The 18297-nt window shown below is 46.1% G+C and overlaps 1 protein-coding gene across 1 annotated transcript in view; it reads right to left on the bottom strand.

Annotated features, from left to right (window-relative positions):
- The window catches only part of DOCK2 (dedicator of cytokinesis 2), a 408621-nt gene extending 390652 nt beyond the window's left edge, over nt 1–17969 (bottom strand). Inside the window, exon 1 of the mRNA XM_032626471.1 lies at nt 17910–17969. Within this exon, the coding sequence (XP_032482362.1) occupies nt 17910–17952 (43 nt within the window). The 5' untranslated portion in view covers nt 17953–17969. The remainder of the gene's footprint in view (nt 1–17909) is intronic.
- Between the last annotated feature and the right edge of the window lie 328 nt (nt 17970–18297).

Below are 18297 nucleotides of genomic sequence, written 5' to 3' on the forward strand. Positions count from 1 at the left end.
AGAGACTTCAGTGACCACATGCAACAAACAATACAGTCTTAACAAAAATACTTTAGAAAAGTCACTAAACAAACAAACTACTACAATCTATATCAAGCAGTGACAATAGCCCTGGCAAGGAGGGAGACTCTGACGTCTGAGTTAGCACATCATAATATTCAAGATATCCAGTTTTCAGCACAAAATTATGAGGCACGTAAGAAACAAGAAAGTATGGCCCATTCACAGGAAAAAGAGAATTTAATAGAAACTGTCCCTGAAGAATGACAGACAGTGGACTTGGGAGACAAAGACTTTAAATCAATTATCTTAAGTATGCTCAAATATCCAAAGGAAACTATGGACAAAGAACTAAAGGAAACCAGGGGAATAATGTCTCAGAAAATGGAGAATATAGTCAAAGAGAGAGAAATTATAAAAAGGAATCAAATAAAAATTCTGGAGCTGAAAAGTACAATAACAAATGTAAAAATTTTATTAGAGAGGTTCAACATCAGATATGAACAATCAGAAGGAATCAATGACCTTAAAAATAGGTCTGTTGAGGGGCTTCCCTGGTGGTGCAGTGGTTGAGAGTCTGCCTGCTGATGCAGGGGACGCAGGTTCGTGCCCCGGTCCGGGAGGATCCCGCATGCAGCAGAGCGGCTGGGCCCGTGAGCCATGGCCGCTGAGCCTGTGCATCCGGAGCCTGTGCTCCGCAGTGGGAGAGGCCGCGGCAGTGAGAGGCCTGTGTACCACAAAAAAAAAAAAAAAAAAAGGTCTATTGAGATTAGCCAGACTGAGGAGCAGAAAGAAAAAGAATGAAGAGAAATTAACAGATCCTAAGGGACCTGTGGAACAATATCAAGCACACCAACATCCACATAATGGGAGCTCTATAATGAGAGGAAAGAAAGAGAAAGTAGCAGAAAGAAAATTTGAAAAGATAATGGTCAAAAACTTGCATTCGATGGAAGACAAGAATCTATACATCCAAGAAGCTCAATGAAATCCAAGCAGGATAAACTTAAAGAGATCCATACCAAGACAAAATAGTCAAATTGTCAAGAACAAGAAACAGAGTCTTAAAAGTAGCAAGAGAGAAGCAATTCATCATGTACAATGAATCTTCAATAAAATTAACACATGATTTCTTTTTAGAAGCCGGTGAAACTAGAAGGCAGTGGATGACATATTTAAAGTGCTGAAGGAAAAAAAAATGGCAACCAAAAATTCTATATCACACAAAATTATCTTCAAAAATGAAGGAGAAATGAAGAGATAAACAAAAACAGGGATTCCATCACTGATAGACAATTGGAAAGACAAATACAGAAAGCAATAATTACAAATCCATGGTAACAGGCATAGGGTGTATAAAGATGTAATGTGTGACAGCAACAATACAAAAGGGAAGAAACAAACATATAGAAGCAGAGATTTTTGTATACTATTGAAGCTAAGTTGGTTTTAACTTAAACTATATTGTTATAAACGTAAGATACTGGTGGTAAAACCCAGGTTAGCCGCTAAGAAAATAACTAAAAAATATAGAGGAGGGAAAAAACAGTAAACCAGACAAAATCAGTTAAACATAGAAGAAGGTAGTAATGAAAAATTGAGGAACAAAAAAAGATGTAAGATACATAGAAAACAAATGGCAAAATGGAAGAAGTAAGTCCTTCCTTATGAGTATATACTTTAAATGTAAATGGATTAAACCCTTTTGTCAAAAGGCAGAGATTTACAGAAAAGATTTTTTTAAAAAATCCACCATAAAATAAATACATACATACATACATACATACATAAATCCACCATGATCCAACTATATGTTGTCTATAAGAGATTCACTTTAGGTCCAAAGATACAAATAAGTTCAAAATAAAAGAATGAGGGAAAGAAGTTCCACACACATAGTAACAAAAAGAGAGCTTGGTGGGTATACCAACATTAGACAAAATAGACTTTAAGTCAAAAATTGTTACAAGAGACAAAGAAGGACATAATATATTGGCAAAAGAGTCAGTACACCAAGAAGATATAGCAATTATAAACATATATGTACTTAATAATATAACACCAAAATATATGAGGTAAACATTGACACAATTAAAGGGAGAAATAGATAGTTCTACAATAATAATTGGAGACCTCAATACTCTACTATCAATAATGGATAGAACAAGTAGGCATGAAATCAATAGGGAAACAGAAGACCTGAACAACACTATAGATAACTAGTCCTGGGACTTCCCTGGTGGCACAGTGGTTAAGAATCGCCTGCCAACGTAGGGGACACGGGTTCGATCCCTGGTCCGGGAAGATCCCACATGCCGCGGAACAACAAAGCCCGTGTGCCACAACTACAGAGCCTGCACTCTAGAGCCTGCAAGCCACAACTACTGAGCCCACCTGCCACAACTACTGAAGCCCACGTGCCTAGAGCCCGTGCTCCACAACAAGAGAAGCCACCACAATAAGAAGCCTGCACAACACAACTAAGAGTAGGCCCAGCCCGCTGCAACTAGAGAAAGCCCGCACGCAGCAACAAAGACCCAAAATGCAGCCAAAAATAAATAAAATTTTTAAAAATAATAACTAGTCCTAACAGACGTATACAGAATACTCCATCCTACAATAGCAGAATACATTCTTCTCAAGTGCACATGAAATAGTCTCCAGATAGATGACATGTTAGGCCACAAAACAAGTCTCAATAAATTAAGAAAAGACTGAAATTATACAAAGCATCTTTTCCAATCACAAAGGAATGAAGCTAGAAATGAAAAACAGAAAAAAAAAAAAAAACTGGAAAATTCACAAATACGTGTAAATGGAACAACATACCCTTAAACAACCAGAGGGTCAAATGAGAACTCACAAGCGAGATCAAAAAATATTTTAAGACAAATACAAGTTAAAATACAACCTATCAAAACTTACAGATGCAGTGAAAGCAGTGATCACATCAGTGAAGAGGCCTTGGAAAGAAATGAGGTCAAAACCTTTCTCAAATATAAACAAGCAGCATTTATAATGTTCCTCCACTATATCACAGAGAAGCATATTCTCAACTGCCCTTTCATGCTGTCATTACAACTACTGCATGAGGTAGTACTATCCCCACTCTACAGAGGAGGAAACTGAGGTTCAGATGGTTTGAGTAGCTTATCCAAGACCCACCCACAGAGTGGTAAATCACAGAGCCAGGACTTCAACCCTGTCCTGTGCCTTGTTCATTCCCTGCATCCACTGCCTCTCCACAGCATCTGATGGCAGGTGTTCAGGTGTTCACCAGACCCTGCTTCAGGCTTCTGTTTGCCACACTCTCTGAGCTGCATTCTCTGCGGGAAAAGAATGAAATCTGTAGGCTTTTTAGTCCAAAGACCTATACAAATCAGCCCTTTCACCAAGGGACCAACTAGCCTTTTTGAGTATTCAAAGGGGTGGAAAGTCTCAATCCTCAGAGATAATAAAGCTCTGGAGTTATGAGCCAGTGTCCCTGGAGTAAGACAAATGTGGCCCCTGAGCCCAGTTCTGCCCTTTGCCAGCTCTGGTCTCAAGCCCAGGGTTGCAGAGTATGATTTGTCCAGCACAAGGCCAGCACAAGGCCACCAAGCCAAAGACAGCAGTAGGGGCTGGCACCCAACCTCTGATCTGCTTGCCAAGGCCTGGGCCCTACCGAGGCACTGTGCCCACCAGGGGAGGGGTGTATCTTTGTAATTCACACAGAGGAACTGTAGGGGCCAGCGGCTGCCTGCTTGAGCAGCAACTTCACCTCCCCAAGCCTCATTTTCCTCAACTATAGAAAGGAGGAGATGATGGTCCCTACCTTGAAGAGTTCCTTGGAAGCTTGGCTGAGATCAATACACAGAAAAAGTCTTTACTCTGTGTCTGGCCAGAGTAAGTGGCCAATAAAAAGTAGTCACTTTTCTCTTTATTGGCACTATAATACCTCCTAGAGCAATCCTTTCAGAGGAACTCCTTCAGAGCTCTTCTTTGTGTCACCTTTAAATTTGCTTCCTTGCAGTTTGCATTCAATGGCACTGTCAGTCAACAATGAATAAAATTAAACCTTTGCCCAAAAACAAACCTTGAGAGGACCCTCAGGGGACTCAGAGTTCTCTTCTCCTGCATAAAGCTTCCCCGTTTCTTCATTCCCTCCACACCTGGCCTCAATTCAAATCCTGTCCCCACAAAGGCTGCTAGCATTTGGACCCACTCCAGCTTGCAGATGCCCTAATTCCGCAGACTCTCCACTCCCTGATCCCTCCAGCTCCAGAGGTCTGGCTGAGGACATGCCTGCCAAGGAGCTGGGCAGGGCCACAGAGGCAACTGAAGGTTTCTAACAGAAGAAAACCATCCATGATATGTGTTTGCCTCTGGAGCACCAGCAAATTAGCTTTGTCCATCAGATATTTAAAGGGCAGGGCAGGGCAAGACTCTATTTTGTTCCCAGACTATATCCTTCCCATCTTTCCTGAGGAATCTCTTCCTCACCCTCTGCCCAGCTCTGTCAGGTGAGAAGGTACCAACCCACTGGCTTAGGAAGATATCTTGGACAGATCTTGAAACTTCATATTCAACACGGAGGTCTGTGTTCATTCCAAAGACTCACATCATATGAAAATGAAAGTAACTGACACTGCCCTTTAATTTATAAATGTATCTCTGCCTTTGCATGAAGACCTCTGTTCTCAAGGCTCCATTTGGGGAAAAGCAGACATTACTGACAAAGGAAGTGGCTTTGCATACCGGTACCCAATTCTGTTAAGTTTTCTAAATGACTAACAGGAAACTTTGAACCAGAATGCCACTCTTTGCTAAAGTTTGATTGCTTATTTATGAATCTCTCCTGAGTTGTTTCTGACCAGTGTCAGAACAGTTCATCTTCTTCCCCATTCCCTGCAGGCCTAACCACCCTTGAGTTCTGAGTGAGTGCTGGAAAGGCCGGAAAACATGAGGAAGGTATGGGAATAAGTAATAAGTAAAAATCACTGAAATCATAGCCTGCCCCACACTGGCCATCCCCATCATGGAAGATAAACAAGTGGTGAAAGGATTCCCACAGATACCCATTCCAGCTTCCCCTTTCATACGAGGTCTCCGTGCCTTGGAGAACCCTGGCACATCCCAGTGAAGGATTTGACCTCTCCTTGCATCAAAATACTATACTCAGGAGGCAAGGCAGCAGCTAGTCACTGATAAGCCTAACCTAACTTATGACCAAAGATCAAGGGGGTGCTTCAAGTACCAGGGCCGTCTGAGGTCACTGAACCCAATGAGGACTCTAATGTTGGAAATCCCAGAGTGTCAAGCCAGTGGGAGCTTTTGAGACAGGTGGGACTTCCAACAACCCTGGAAATCAGATCTACTGATTAGCCACCAACTTTACTTAAACGTATTGAAATGCCCTGCTCATCAGGAGCCCAAATCAAGAGAAATAAGGGAAAAGTAAACATACCATCGCTACAGCATGCAGCTCACAGAAACAAATAGGGTTGGGGTCTCTGTGCTTCGGGCAATGTTAGGAGATAAGTACAGTATTTCACTTGGATTTATACACGAGGAAACTGAGGCAGACAGAGAATAAACAACTTATTCTAATATCTCTAACTAATAAGGCAGTTAACCAGAAGTCTGGATTCTAACCACTTCATATACTGCTTGACGCCCCACAAATGGTAAACACACATACTGTGTACCAAGCACATGTTATCTTTCAACAGATATTATTTGAGCACCTACTGTGTGCCAGATACTGAGTATATGGCAATAGTGATAAATAAGACAGACAAAATTCCTCACACTTTACTTGTACCAGCTCATTTAATCTTCACAGTAACACTCCAAGGTATTCCTCTCCACATAACATATGAGAAACTTAAAGAGAGATTAAGGAACTTGCCCGTGGCCACACAGCTAGAAAGTGGTAGAAAGTGGAGTCAAACCCAGATTGGAGTCTAAAGTCCTTATTTCCCTGACTAACCCATTGCTGATGTCACGATTTATTGTGTGTGTGTGAGTATATATGTATATATATAATGTGTGTGTGTGTGTGTGTGTATATGTGTGTGTGTGTGTGTGTGTGTGTACTAGACTTGTTCATTTCCCATCTCCTTCAGCCTCAGCGAGGGTGGAGACTGAGTCTGCCTGTCGGCCACTGAATTCCCAGTGTTGAGAACAGCATCTGGCTCACAGTTGAAGTTCAATCAATATTTACTGAACTTTACGACCCCTACTGGATCCTCCTAGAAACCTTACAGGTTGCCATAGGTGAGCCAAGGTGACATTCCCAGCCAACAAGAAGGAAGTTGAGATTTCCATGAGTTCTCTAAAACAGTGATTCTCAACTGGGAACAATTTCACCCCCAAGGGAACATCTGTTAAACTGAAGGAACACGAACATGAAGGGCAGGTATGTCTCTTCCTCTAAGTATTTTCTTGCATTTCTTGAGATTACTTGCTGAGATGCTGAGCCAGCTGGGCTGCCAACTTTGATTGCAGCCATCAAGTGCCCTGTGACCCTTCAGGATGGATTCGTACCTCATCAGGGCCCCTGCCACTTGCTGATGTGTTTCAAAACAAAAGCTTCAGCAAACACCAAGTGTTAATAGAGTTTGTACAAGCAGCTACATAAGAGGAACACAAACAATATTGGAGAAAAAGAATGTAATTGCCTGAAGCTCACTTCTCTAGTCCCTGAACTGGGCTTTGGATGGTCTCCACTCCAGGGAGAAACAGAACTAGCCGGCAGAGCCACTTTGGATTCAAGTGAAACATATTCGTTGAAATTTACAAGCAGCTTGCCTGGAGTCTCTGGACAAGGTGCTGACAGCTGCAGCACCAAGGCAACATCCTGACATTGCATCAGGGAGGGTGAATGTGATGACCCAGCAGAAGCTTCTGGCAGCGAGGTCAGAGCTCAAACCCAGTGCAACTCAGCAGTGGATGAGGCAGGAGAATCACAGCCAGAGGGAGCCAAGGGGGAGGAGGTGTTCCTCCCCTGACCAGGAGAGGACAAGAATTACAACCTCTACGGAACACTTCCTATGTATCAGACACTTCTCCAATGATTTTACCTACAGTCACCTATTTAATCCCAGCACCTATTTAATCTTGTGGTGGGTAAAATTATGGTCAATTCTGTTTTACAGATGAGCAAACTGAGGTAGTGTGAGATGAAGTGAACAGCCCAGGGTGACACAGCTAGGAAGGTGGTGAGCCAGGATTTCACCCCAGGCAGGCTGGCTCCAGAACATACACCCTCAACCATTACACCACACTGCCTCTCACTAGTGAATGTGTATTTAGCACCTGCTCCCTGCCAGGTGCTTTACGACCCCTACTGGATCCTCCTAGAAACCTTACAGGTTGCCATAGGTGAGCCAAGGTGACATTCCCAGCCAACAAGAAGGAAGTTGAGATTTCCATGAGTTCTCTAAAACAGTGATTCTCAACTGGGAACAATTTCACCCCCAAGGGAACATCTGTCAATGTCTGGACACATTTTTGGTTGTCACAATCCTGGGGGTGGGGGAGGCAGGGATGGGGAGTGGAGGAGTTCCTAGTGTCTAGCTGGGGAAGTCAGGGACACTGCTAAATGTCCTACAGAGCACAGGATAGCCCCATAACAAGAACCATCTGGCCCCACGTGTCAACAGTGTCAAGGTTGATGAGTCCTGCTAAAACATCATGCTGGGATTCACCCTCTCCTTCCCAGTGCTCCCAGTATAGGCACACGCACACACTCATGCACACACTGTCTCACACTCTTCTACGTTCACACACTCACATGCTAGAATTGGAAGAGAGGCTTTATGATGAAACCAAGGGCTGATTTCTCAGCCCCCAACCTCCAATGCAGGCAGCATCTGGAAGGTTAGAAAGAAAGGTAGAGTGAGAGAGGATGGCTCCTGCTCCCCTGGAGCTTTGGGGAAATCTAGTTCAAGAGACAAAATGAACACACAAGAAACAAGAGGCTGCTTTTTAAAAAAAAAAGGGCTAAGCTGTGGGGCACGGCAGCTGTGGGCTCTCAGAGAAGAGAGATCAAGAGAGGCCCCATCAAAGAATTGAGACTAGAGAGAGAGGAAGGGGCAGAGGGAGGGCAAAGAGAAGAACTGGGGTAAGAGCGCTGGGGAGGTTGGTGGGGAAGGAAATACCACAAGGGCAAGGAGAAGGGAGGGGAAATCAGCTTGATGGGTGCACAGTCGCAGAGAGTCCTAAGGTGAGAACCATGGGGCTTGGTGCGGTGGCCCACTACAGGGGTCCAGGTGTTTGGAGCAGAATTCAAGAACACTCCAACTATTGTTGTGCTCTCTCTTAGGACTTAGCCTGCTGACAGGGAAGGGGGTAAGGGTGAGGAGATGAAGGCAAGACGGGGCAACTCACCTGAATCTTATGAGGCTACCAGAAAGTGTAAAACCTCCAACCTCTCTCCCCTCTCCATCTCCCACCTTCTGCCCACTCATTCACCCACCCATCCATCCGATCAACAACTACTAACTGAGCATCTGCTCTGTGCTAGGCACTCTGTGTGGGAGAAGAAGAAACACAGTATTGCGGTCATGGTGTTTACATTCTATGGAGGAGCCAGAGAATTCTACACAAGGCTACAATGAAATACGATGGGGGTGATAGCAGGAGCCACAGTGACCTGAAGTAAGGGGTGCACCCATCCCCAACCTGAGAAATGGGGACATTAGTACTGATAACAGTGTTCTTTCCTGCCTCAAACAAAAAGAAGGGGAGGTTACTACTGGCTCATAAGCTTCCTGAGAGCAGAAACTGTGTTTTTCAGCTCTGGGCCCCAGTACTCAGCTCAGGACCATAACTTAGCATGGGTTCACTGAACTTAATTGATCTGAATAGACTATAAAAATAGTTTTCTTAATCTTGGCCACTCCCAGGTCTAAGGATTCACACCCTGGGCAGAACACCTTGGCTGTACCTATTATATCTAGTTACTGAGTACATTTTAGCAGGGTCCTTAACTGGCTTCCATGAATGGGCCATAATGAAACTGTAATGCAAAACTGCACATGTGCATGTTTTTGTAGGAAGAGTGTTTGGATTCCCAAGGGTCCTGCGTTACAATAACGATGATCTTTTCTGCTAGTACCTTCTGTGGTACTACCATGTTTCTGCTAGTACCACAGAGCCAGATGGAATCAAATTCGACCCCCAACAGAGCTCTGCCGTCAGACAATAAGCCATCCAGTGGGGGAGACAACCTGCAGTCACATAACTAAAAGACAAGGTGAAAAATGAAGATTTTGATAAAGCAGAAGACATTTCTTCCAGGGATGAGATATAAGAAAACCACTGGAAAAAGGCTGCATTTCAGCAAGAGCTTAAACCTCTCTGCTCTTCAGTTTCCTCATCTCTGAAATGAAGATAAAAGTACCCATCTCTCAGGGTGGCCGTGAGGGTTAAACATGGTACCACAAGTGCTTTATAAATGGACTGGACTGAAAAAAGTTGAGGCAATGTTGTTATTTATGACAATGTTGATGACAACTTAGATCAGGGGACTAACTAAGGAAGTCCTGTAGGTAGTTCCATTCTCCCAGCTGCTCAGACCAAAACCATGGTGTCACCCTTAACTACTTCCTTTCATACCCACGTCCAATCCATGAGGAAAATCCCTTATGCCACCTACAGCACACACAGCTAAGCACATCTCACCTCCTCCACTGCTGCATCCTTGGGGGGGGTCCCCCACCATTTCTGGCCTGGTTATTGTAGTGACTGCCATACTGGCCTCCCTGCTTCTACCTTTAATTCCCCTCTATCTACTAATCATAAAACTTCTCGAGTAATTCTTTTAAAATAAGACAGAACAGTGGTTGCCAAGGGGGAGGGGGCAGGGGAGGGATGGATTGGGAGTTTGGGGTTAGTAGATGCAAACCATTATGTATAGAACAGATAAACAACAAGGTCCTACTGTATAGCACAGTGAACTTCATTCAATACCCAGGGATAAACCATAATGGAAAAGAATATACATAAATGTGTGTGTGTATAATTGAGTCACTTTGCTGTACAGCAGAAATTAACACAACATTGTAAATCAACTATACTTCAGTTAAAAACCAAATTAAAAAAAAAAAATAAGAGAATATTCTGCAATTCTTCTCAAACCCTACAGTGCCCACCCGCTTCCATTCAGAGTAAAAGCCAAAGTCCTTATAACATGTACCAGGCACTACTCAATACAACCTCTCTTCAGATAACTCATTTCCTACAGTTCTGCCCCTGGGTTACTCCACTCCATTCACAGTGGCCTCCCACACATCAGAGAGGCTTCTTCCTCAGGACATTTGCATTGGCTGTTTATTCTTCCTGGAACACTTTTTCCTGAGACAACGACCTTGTCGCCACCGCCAGTGAGGCAAGCAGCAAAATCCCCCTTCCCGGGCAAATCCTCAGGGTCCAGCTGGCACAAGGTGTGTCCCTTTGCTGCAGCAGTCGTGGGCTCTTGGGACCTGACATTGCTAGCACTTAATCCACCCCAACAAATGCCTGCTCAGCATTGGCTCTGTTCAGACCCTGTGCTGGATGCTGAGGCATCTATGCAAGTCACATGGCCCACCTAGGTCCCCTTCATCATCCTGGTTTAGGATTTGACCCAAGGGATCATGTGTTATCAGGGGAACACTGAGTGCCCTGGGGCAACGTCTGGAGAGGGGTCTGGAAAAGTGCCCACATTGTCAGTCACATCCCCCTCCTGCACTGCTTTAAATCAGTGCAGAAGCTGACAGTGTCCTAGTGGGGTCAGAAGGACAAGGGATGGATGGCTTTTTCCAAGGAGAACTAAAAACCAAGTAAGACTTAAGATGTTGACAAACTCAGCCTGACTGTTGTTCGCCTCACACGAATTAAAGAAAGTGGAATGAAAGGAGAGAGTGCCTCTTAAAGGGAACATTTGTGGTGCCTCCACACAGATTCCTCTGGAGTTGGGTGGCAATAAGCACTAGCATTCACCATTTGCAGAACATATGGTGCAAAACTCAGACTGTGGCACCCATGTGTAATTGAATATTAAAGGCCTGTAAGCTTAAAAAAAAAAAAAAAGAAGTCCAAAGGTCCAGAAATTAGCAGAATATTATGGTGACTACACTGTCTGTCTCAAAATATAGCAGCAATATAAGGATGCTGAACTCAGGAGGAAGCAGAGCTTAGCAAACACAGTCTGTCAAGGCTCACTCAAACTCAAACATGATGGCTGGGGGCAAGATGGCCACTAACTAATGTAGTTCCCATAAACCTAGGGATTAGGACAATCTACTTAAATGAACTCAAACAGTCAGCCCAGCAGGCACTCCTAAACAATCCCAAGTTGCATCCGAAAGTAGGCAGCCCAGGCACCTAAGAATTGGTGGTAGGGAGGAATGAGATTTCCAATCCATGTGTTTTTGTTGCACCAGACTAATTTCTGGGGACCAGTCCGAAGATACAATTGGCCTCCATAGCCAAGATACACGTACTAAGATCCCTCTAAGCATTTCCTTTGCAATTCTTTTCCCCATTGCTCCTCAGAGGCCTTCTGAGACCATCCTATTTAAGATTCCTTCCCTCCAATACTCTCATTCATGAGACAAACTCTTTTATTACAGGAGCACATGTCACGATTTGTAGTGATATGCCTATTGATTTTTTCCACAGGTTTCTTTTTGTCTTCCCCACTAGACTATAAGCTCCAAAAGGCTAGGAACCATATTGGCCAAATTCTAGTAATCTTACCGTCTAGCGCAGTGCCCGGCACATAGGAAATGCCCAATAAATATTTAAGAAATAAATGAAGAATGAATGAGTGCATGAGTGAACAAGTTGGTGAGTAAATGACGGTCTCTATCTCTCCTCCTTAGCTATTAACTCTGGCGACAAGAGCAGTGTAAGTGGTCCCTCTGTAGTAGAGGTCTGGCCTGGGTGTGTTTGGGATGCACGTTTGACTCATGCCTCCTACTCCAAGAATCTGTCCCCATCCACGACTCCTGCGATCCTCATGACCCCACCCCATAACCATAGCGTATTGGAAAAGGCAGCACCCTGCTCAGAGTGGGGCACATTCTTAGCGTGGTGATGACCTCTGACCTGGGGGGCCTTTATTGAAAAGGTGAGTCAGTCCACTCAGATCTCAGGACTTTGAACAAATAAACAGAGAGAGGATTCAGAGGGTGCTGGCACTGCAAAGTCATGCCAGGTTGAGGCAGGTGGCATGCTGGTGGTGTCAGAACACTGTGGTGTTCTCAGAATATGAAAGTTATGAAGAGGAGAAGAGGAAGGAGAACAGCGCTCCTAAGTTTACAGCAGCTGGGAAGCCATGAGAAGACGGGCAGAGTTTTCCGGTCTCCTCAGACCAGGCCTTTCCAGAGGACTGCTGCTCATGTTTCCCGGATTTCTGTTTGATGTCCCTTGATGCTTAAAACACACCACTTCCCTCCTCACATACAGCCATACACCACATACCTTTTAATTGAACTACTTTAAGTGGATTTTGTTCCTTGCAATAAGAGTCTGTGCTGCAAGGGACTCAATCACCTGTTGCGCACTCCAAATCTGTCCATCTCAGTATGGACCAGATCTGTCCAGGAAACAGCATCACCTGCATCCCTGGACCAGGGAGGGGTCTCGAACTCATCCGTATTCCCCAATCAAGATGTGAAACAGACCCCTTCTCAACTTTTGCAGAGCCTGTTATGATTTGAATTGTGCCCCACCCCACAAAACAAAAGATATGCTATATTCCTAACTCCCAGTACCTCAGAATGCAGCCTTATTTGGAGATAGTCTTTTCAGAGGTAATAAAGTTCAAATGAGGTCATTAGGGTGGGCCCTCACCCAACATGACTGGTGTTCTTATTAAAATGGAAAATTTGGAAAGAGACACACACACAGGAAGAACGCCACGTGAAGACAGAGGCAGAGACTGGGGTGATACTTCTACTAAGCCATGGGACACCAAAGATTGCCAGCCAGCAAGCCACTCGAAGCTAGGGGAGAGACAGGGGACAGATTAGATTGTCCCTCACAGCCCTCCGAAGGAACCAAGTGATAACTCCCCAGCACCACACATAGATACACAACAATAACTCGAGATGATCTGCACGGAGAAGAGGTTTCTGAGCATAACTGAAGCCCCTACACAAATCTACCCAGCAGGCCCAGCTTCAGGGTAAACAAACCTTTCTTCTGCATTCACCCTCTGAGGACCCCTGCCTTGAAGGCTTCTTTTACAATCCCTAAATATCATACCGCAGACCACAGGTCAATTGTTAGGAACCCAGCCGTCGCCCTCCCTACTGCTGCAAATTCACATGTTGAAGCTCCGTATTTGGATCAGGTCTGTAGGGATGTGATTAAGTCAAAAGGAAGCCGTTAGGGTGGGGCCCTAATCCAACTGGACTTGTGTCCTTCTAAGAAGAGGAGAAGACTCAAGGGGTGAGCATGCACAGACAGAAGACCATATGAGGACAAAGCAAGGAGAAGGCGGTTGTCTGCAGGCCTAGGAGGCCTCAGGAGAAATCAACTAACTAGCCCCTTGGACTCAGAACTCCAGCCTCCAGAACTGTGAGAAAATAACTTCTGTTACTTAAGCCACCCAGTCTGTGGTATTTTGCTATGGCTGCCTGAGAAAACTAAAATATCATCCCTAATATCCTATTGCCCTCCTTCCTCAGGAATGCACACTGGATATTTAGCTGGGTGCACGGATGCTGACATTGCAGACTACGCTTCCAGGTTCCACTGCAGCTAGGTTCAGTCATGTGATTAGGTTTTAAGCCAAAAGGATACAAGAGGAAGTGTCCAGTGGGCCTTCAAGTAAGTGTCCTTAATGAGCAGTGTCATGCCCTTCTTGTTCCCTTCATCCTTCTTGCTGGCTGGAAAGTGGACCTGACAATAGAGGCTTAAGCAGCCAGTTTGGTTCAAAGGGCAGAAGCCTCGTGCCAAGGAAGCCATGCAGGAGACAGAAAGAGCCACGCTACTGCCTCTTCAGGGACCATTTCTGGCCTTTCTACATGAGAGGCAAATAAGCTTCTAGCTTGGTTAAGCCACTACTTTGGGCGTTTTCTGTCACCTGTAGTCATACTTATCCCTAACTGATACTGTTACTTGCTCTTTCTACCTCCTCCTTTTCTGTCTTCCATTGTCTCCTCCAGGGATAAAGCTCTGACCAATGACAAGAGTCTCAGGCAGAGAGGATTAAGATAGTAAAAGCCAAAGGGAAATGTTAATTATAAGGGGACTCCTGCGGGATTAACGAATGAGGCAGTCAGTAGATAGGTAAATTGTCACCCACTGCTGTTCCACTCTATGTCTAACCCCTGCCCCCCCCCAAGTGATTAAATTATCTTCTTACAGGTGACACGCCTGCTCGAAAACTCCACTGCTCACAAAATGAAGTCCAAACTTATAAGCTTGGTACTCAAAGCCCTTCACAACCTGACCATAATCTACCTCTCCAACTATTTTTTATTTCTACAAACATCCACTAAAACCAAAGCAGACTATTTATTGACCCAAAAGCCACACCCATTCCAACCTCCTGCCTTTGTCTATGATGTTTCTCCTCCCAGATTCCCTCCTAGTGTTGCGCAAAGGGTCTGGTGTCTGAAGACAACTGAATTTAAGGCCCAGCCCAAGTACTTCCAAGTTATGTGAACTCTGGAACTCTTCGTCTGTACAATGAGAATAATAATATGCTGCCTCACACAGATGCTCTGAAGCCAGACAGTGATACTGCATGAGAGTGGCTCTTGCAAACCCTAAATTACTACACTTATTCTTGTAAGGCATGACTGTCCTGAACCTGGCATTAGGGCACATTACCTGTCTCTCTTGCCTCTGCACCTACCAGGTACGCCCCTTGACCTCAGTCGCTAACTTTCATTGACCAGTCTCAATACTAATGCTTTTCAATACACAATGATCTCATGAAATCCATATTATCATTATTACTCCTACATAAAGTAGGAGTGATGAGGAAAGATGAGGAAACAGGACCAAATTTGAACTCACAGCCCAAGTTTCTAACCTTACCCGTATCTCCTCAAGGGCAGAGGCTGCGTCTTTTCTTCATAGCTACACTGTCTTGTCCGTGGAAACTCTTACCCACTTCTACCCAAGGGTCCTCTCTGGAACTCTAATGGATCACATTTTAAAGCTCCATCAAGGAAGTAAAAAAGAGCCTGGCCAGGGATCTACATGAGGCTCACCCTGGCTGCTCACCAGACAGTAAGATGAGAAAGAAGCCAAGCGGTTCTGGTGATGAAGCTGTCCCCAGAAAAGCCAGCCCCCCAGACAAAGAGACACCAGCAGCCCTTGTCAGCTAGGCCAGAGGGAGAGGAAACCAAATGGGAAAGCAAAGCTCAGGTTTTCCTGTGTTAGGCTGGCTGAGACTCTGGAGATGTTCCAAGGACCCCCTAATCCTTACATGGCTCTAGCTCTTCGTTTTCCTCCAAGCCCCCATACTCATTATCTCAGATACTCTTCTAAAAGAATGTCTTGAAAGACAAAAGTATTAATACCTAGACTTACAGTGAGGAAACTAGAGCACAGACCTGCCTGCAAAAATGATAGTGTCAGAGCTAGAACCCAGACTCCTTACTCTCAGGGCACGGTTCTTTCTGCTGGGTGACTCCAGTCCCCTGTCTCATCATAACCTAAGCCTTGCCCTTCCCTTCCATCTACCTGGAGTCTACAGAGGAGGGTTGGAGATTACCTTTCTTACCTCTGACATTCATCTGCAGAGAAAAAGAGATCCTTTGATAAGCAGACACCTACCAAGTGCTCTATGGCCCCCTAAAGGGTCATACACCTTCTGACTCCCAGCCCCAAAGAGAATTTTCACTACCATCAGAAGAATCCCCTGGGCCCAGAGCCTAACAGAGTTCCTAGTCTCTGAGCACATAGGTGGGATTTCCTCAGCAAAGGAGGGTGAAAACCTTACTTCATTCAGTAGCCCCCTCCCATCCTGTGATGTCATGTCCTGAACTGGGCTCCCAAGCAGAGAATAAAGGCTGAAAATAATAACTAATAACATTTAGTGAGGATTTTTATGATTGTCATTCCAGGCACTTTATATGGATTATTATCATTGAGTCCTCCCACAACCCTGGGAAGCAGGTGCTGTTATTACTCCCAATACACAGACAAGGAAACTGAGGCCTGGAGAGAGTAAGTAACTTGTCTAGCTCACAAGGCTGGGAAGCATTGGAAGCTGGAATCCAAGAGCAGGCACCAGAGCCCGTGAGCTTCACACCATAGCACAGGGCCTACACAGCAGGAACACACTACAGCCCTTCGACCAGAGGGTGGGACGCTTCTGCCACACTCAACTGCCCCCATTAACTGCCCTCGTCATCCTGGACCACCAATACCATCCCTGTCTGCCACCCAGGCGCCTTTGCTCTTCTGTCTGCCCAGCCTCCCTCCACACTGGCTTCGGCACAAATCTCATGTCCCTCCCCTGCTCAGAAGCCCTCTATGGCTCCCAATTGCCTAGATGGAAAAAGTCTCAACTTCTTAGCCTGGCATTCAGAGCCTTCCAAAATGTGGCTCCAACTTACTTTGAGCATCACCATTCCCTTCAATGCACCCTCCCCTCAAGGCGAAAGGAGCTACCACTCTTCTTTGCTGGATGTGCTCTTTTTTCCCTGGATAGTCCATTTGTGTCCAGCTTTCATCTCCTAGACCACATTGGTCCCTCCATCTATAATGGTCTGCTCCATTTCTCAGTCCCCATCTTCACCTGAGCGGTGTTTCAGCCTGGAAGGGCCAGAGTTAGAGAAGCTTTAAAGTTCAAAAGTTACTAAGTCTAGTTCAATATAGGTGGAGAAACTGAGAAACGGAGCCTCCTTCAGGGTATGGAATATTATCTGCTCTTTGGATAGGAACCATTCATCTTTAAACACTCCACAGTGCTTGGAGCCTAGTAAGTGAATGAATAAGTGTTGAGCCCTCCAGAACTGTGTTTCTCCAGCAGTGGCCTTGGGATTCCCTACATCATTCCCTACTCTTGGCCCTTGGGTCTTCCAACATCTGACCTGTTCAGTCCTTATCTCTGAGGGTGGTATCTGGTATCTGCCTGTGTAGCAAGCCACAGAGTGGTTTTTAAATTCACACTTATTTGAAAACCACAGTGAATCTATGGGGATTGCACCATGCGTGCCACTTAGTAGAAAGAGTCCTAGTACCTGAAGCCTCCCTTCCCCCAGCCACCACTTCCGGCCCTGAGCTTGAGGCAGAGGCCTCTGGGAGCTTAGATGGCTGAAGCTGATGAGGCTGGCTTCTTGGATATGCCCCTATAACCTGGTGGGAGCCTTTCTCCCCAGGGGCTCTCTGGGGCTGAGTGAAGGGTCTTGCCCTCCAGCCCTACGCCCCCAGCTTGCACAGCCCTCTGGACGCTCTGACAAATAAGGGTCATCTGACCTAGGAGGAACAGGCAGGGGAAGCAAGCAGATGGGTGTCGCTTTGGGCAGCGGGGGAGGGAGGCATGTTGGGCCAGGCCAGCCTCAGCCAAGGGAGAGAATGATGCTCCCTCCAAGAGGCCAAGTCTCCAGATGGGGTGAAGGAGTCCTTGCAATGCCAGGAGCCTGACGCAGAGCCAGGCTGCTAAGAGCTCTGCTGGAACCCGTCTAGAAAATGCATACAGCGTTTGGAGAGAGAGGGTAGCCCTGTGGCGGCAGCAGGAGAGGGAGCGGGCTGGGCGTAGCCTGCTGGGCAGGGCACCCACCTTCATCTCCCCGCCGCCTCCCTTTTCCTGCCCAGCTGGTGCCACAGCAGGCTGAGGGAGCCACTGCACCCTCAAAGCTTGAGTCAGTGCTCTGAGCCCACGTCCGCGCCGCTGGCTCCCCAGCCTCTTCCTATGCGGTTCTTTGGCCACCTGCCCTTCTCCCTGCTGAGGACCCCATGCCCACACCTACCCACTCCATGTCGCTCCTTGTCAGTTTTGCGCCAGGGGGCCATGGCTTGGCCGTGGGGCGGGGGGGGCGGGGGGCGGCTGCAGGCACCTCGCGTCGTCCTGTGGGGAAGCAGCCAGGGGGTGGCTAGGCGTTCTGCCGGGCCCCACTTCCTTCCTCTTTTCAAACTCCCTCTCAGGGCCCGCCCTCCCTCGTCAGGGTGACCTGGCCCTCCTCCTCTTCCTCCCTCCCTTTGGGCAGGGGCACAGCAGAAGGCTAGGGGTTAGAATGCCCCCACAAAGCTTAGGGGCCACCTCCAACTTGTCTCCTGCCCAGGCAAGCTGGCAGAGGCCAAGCAGATACCTGGTGTCACCCAGGCCATCGCCACAAGTGCAGGAAGTTCCCTGGTAAC

Source organism: Phocoena sinus, chromosome 3 (genome assembly GCF_008692025.1).
Source record: "Phocoena sinus isolate mPhoSin1 chromosome 3, mPhoSin1.pri, whole genome shotgun sequence".
NCBI lineage: Eukaryota > Metazoa > Chordata > Mammalia > Artiodactyla > Phocoenidae > Phocoena > Phocoena sinus.